The sequence below is a fragment of the Hermetia illucens genome, chromosome 2 (genome assembly GCF_905115235.1).
Source record: "Hermetia illucens chromosome 2, iHerIll2.2.curated.20191125, whole genome shotgun sequence".
NCBI classification, from domain to species: domain Eukaryota; kingdom Metazoa; phylum Arthropoda; class Insecta; order Diptera; family Stratiomyidae; genus Hermetia; species Hermetia illucens.
Window position 1 is genome coordinate 138,901,398 of NC_051850.1, and position 3,161 is coordinate 138,904,558.

The following is a 3,161-nucleotide window of genomic DNA, read 5'->3' on the forward strand; positions in this document are numbered from 1 at the left end:
AGATTCCAAGGCTGTGCAGAGTCTTTAAAAGGGATGAGTCGGCCGAGGTAGATTCTCTTAGAAAACTCGATGGTACTTTCACGAGCTCCAGACTGGAATCAGTGCAGACCTTCCTGAAAGTACACTACCCGGAAGAAAGAGTGAGAGTGGTGGTAGGGGGAGACTTGACGGTTGTAACGGAAATCCTGCGATACGTCAACGAATACGGGATACTCCGTTAGATGGGGGTGTCGGGTACAATGGTTCACCATGGTCTGAGTGCTCACAACCTATAGATTCTCCCCCACCACACACACACATTAGGTATAAACAACTGGCAATGGATCATTGCTTTAACTCTCTTATCTCAATAATTACTGCTACTTGACTGCAATTCTTGTGGTGTGATTTTTTTATCTAACAAAATCAATTATGTAATTAATGTTCCACGATTAAAGGCATGGATCAGTGCCTTTAATCGTGATAAAGCACTAATAGTGGCGGCGTAATAAATACTTCGAGTAATAGCAACCACTCGGTGCCAAACATGCCGATGAGGTCAGTAGCACAGGCTTCATTAAAAAACAAAGTTTTTATTTGCAACTAATTTATTTCTAAAAATGCAATAAAGATAACTTACAAATCATAAGCGTAATTTAAAATCCCTGACTTTGGCAGTCACTAAAATTTCCAAACATTCACAACCCCTTTTTATTATTCCTATAAAATCAAAATTCACTTGTCCTTCTCCTTTTCTTTCGTCTTCTCTTTATCCTTTTCCTGTTCATCTTCAGCAACATTCTCCTTTACATTAAGGTGAGCCGGTCCGGTTTGTTGGATTTGAACTATACGTTCATTGCTCTTCAACTCCTTACTCGGTGGTGGTGGGGCTTTAATAGTCAGAACTCCATCGGAGGAAAGCGTCGAGACTACTTCCTTTGGATCATATCCTTCTGGTAGTGCATATTTTCTAACGAAATGCCGAGAAATAAAGCCGTGCTCGTCCTCACGTTCTTCGTGTTTGCCTTCAATGATTATATTATTGTCGACAGTTTTAACGGTTATTTCGTTGGGTTGAAATTGCTGAACATCGATGCATGCCTGGAAACCGTCCTTCCCAATAGTCGGAGTAGGCAGTTCTGTATCAGTTTTTCGAAGAGCATTACCCCATCTGGGAGCCCGAAATATTCTTTGGAACTCCCTCGGTGCAATCTCTAAACCAAATATGTCCCAGTCGTTGTATCGTGGACGAATGGAACTCCATGGATTGTAATCGAAAAACAACGGAAGTAGCGACATTTTCACTTGGTTATGTTTTTCAGGGCACGTACTTAAAAGAACTGAAATTCAAAAACGCTTCTCTGAGTTTAGCGAAGAGGGTTAATTCGCCGCGCTTGCAACTTGTTGCGACTCACTTCGTGACTTCAACAATTCTACCAACGGTGGCCGACGTACGGGTTTATATACTATCGGTCGCCGGCTTGTTTACGCGTGCAATCGGATCCGTGATAGCGCGGTAGGCAACAGATTCGACCAGAAATTTCGAGGAACACTCTGCGTGAAACATTTAGGGGGATGTTCTGTGTGAGTCAAAGTTTGTGTTTACTTCTTAATGATATGGTGCAATATATACAAACATGCATACGTAAGCATGAATGCTTTCCAAATAAATATTTTTAGTCGCTTGATAACTGGAAAGGAATTTTCGTAGAGAAAATTCGATTCCTTTCCCGAATATTCCACAAATGAATTTAGTTCAAATGCAGTTTTTCTAGGAAAGGACATTTGAAATGCATCATAATTATTTGTTGAGAGAAATTCATTGATACAATTTTTACTTGTGTATAGATATTATACATATATTCATAAAAACGCAAAATCATTAAACGCCCGATCTATAAAATCCACCAGGAATATTATTGCGAATCTAAGTGTATTCGATCCTATCTATCACAATGGGGAGATACACATACCAAAAAACTCTTCGTCTACTTGTTATGACAAAAATCTTCCCAACTTATTATTAAAAAAGTATTTTATTTATTGATTTTGACAAACGATCTGGTAAATGTTAAAATAGCTATTTATTCATCCGCTAATAAGAATCTCGGGAAAAAAATAGTTTCTTGCCTAAAGGCGTAGAAAAGCTTCCAAAAAAGTTTGCGTACACCTGAAACAATTTATTCATTTAATTTAAACGCAGTAGAATTGCTTATCAGATTCAGTGCCTTAATAGCTGTTTACATAACCTTTTCTGTAAATGACCTCCTTAAACCTATTTTGCATTGAATGAACTAGCTTGATGGTTTCTTCGGCCGTTAACTGTTCCACTTCATTCAATATGACATTTTTTAGAGCTTTGTTTTGTAATTGGATGTTTTCTTTCAAGCAAGTGCTACAACTGCTCAATTAGATCCTGTGATTGAGGGGGTGTGCGAAGCTGCTTCGGGACATTGTAGAGCAACCAAAGCTTATTTATGTCAGCAGTGTGCTGGCGGCCATTATCTTGCTGAAAGTAAAAGGCATTCCCTAGCCCTAATTTCATAGCGCTTTATTTAACATTGCTTTTCAAGATATTTAGATATACATGCTAGTCGTCCAACTCCGCTATTCATTATACACCCCCAAACCATTAGACCACAGTTTACAGTGGAAATCAAATTTTAAACATTTAACGCTGTGTTCCTTTTTCGCCACCCTAATAGACAAAATTTACTTTCATTTGAAAAAGGATACCTTCCCAGAATTTTTTTGGTCTGCTGACGTACATTTTTGCAAATTCCATTCTTTCCACGCGATTTTTAACTGAAATGAATGGTTTCTTGCGTGCTATTTGACCATGGTAGCTGCATTTTCTCAAAATTATACGAACGGCACGGCATATTGTTTTGTTGTATTACTCCTTTATATCTTGAGCAAGTTTGGATGTTTTTAACTGAGGATTTTCTTTAGTAAAATACTACAATACTTCGACGCTGGAAGTTTTAGTGGATGCCTTATTGATATCGTGAATTAAACAAGTCGGAATACCGGAAGCTGGTGCTTCAGGTATAAACACTTTACACTTTATTGTAGTATTGACGAATTGATGCGATATCAAATATGGGAGCAGTTTCAAAAAGTATTAATTGAGCCCTTTCATGTGATACCCTTTGTCATGTATGGGGAGCCTCCTTAAACTC

At 38.2% G+C, this 3,161-nt stretch overlaps 1 protein-coding gene across 1 annotated transcript; it reads right to left on the minus strand.

Annotated features, from left to right (window-relative positions):
* Window positions 1–584: 584 nt before the first annotated feature.
* Window positions 585–1,415, minus strand: LOC119650118 (heat shock protein 27-like). The gene has a single exon (XM_038052644.1). The coding sequence runs from the start codon at window positions 1,276–1,278 to the stop codon at window positions 715–717; it is 564 nt and encodes a 187-aa protein (XP_037908572.1). The 5' UTR covers window positions 1,279–1,415; the 3' UTR covers window positions 585–714.
* Between the last annotated feature and the right edge of the window lie 1,746 nt (window positions 1,416–3,161).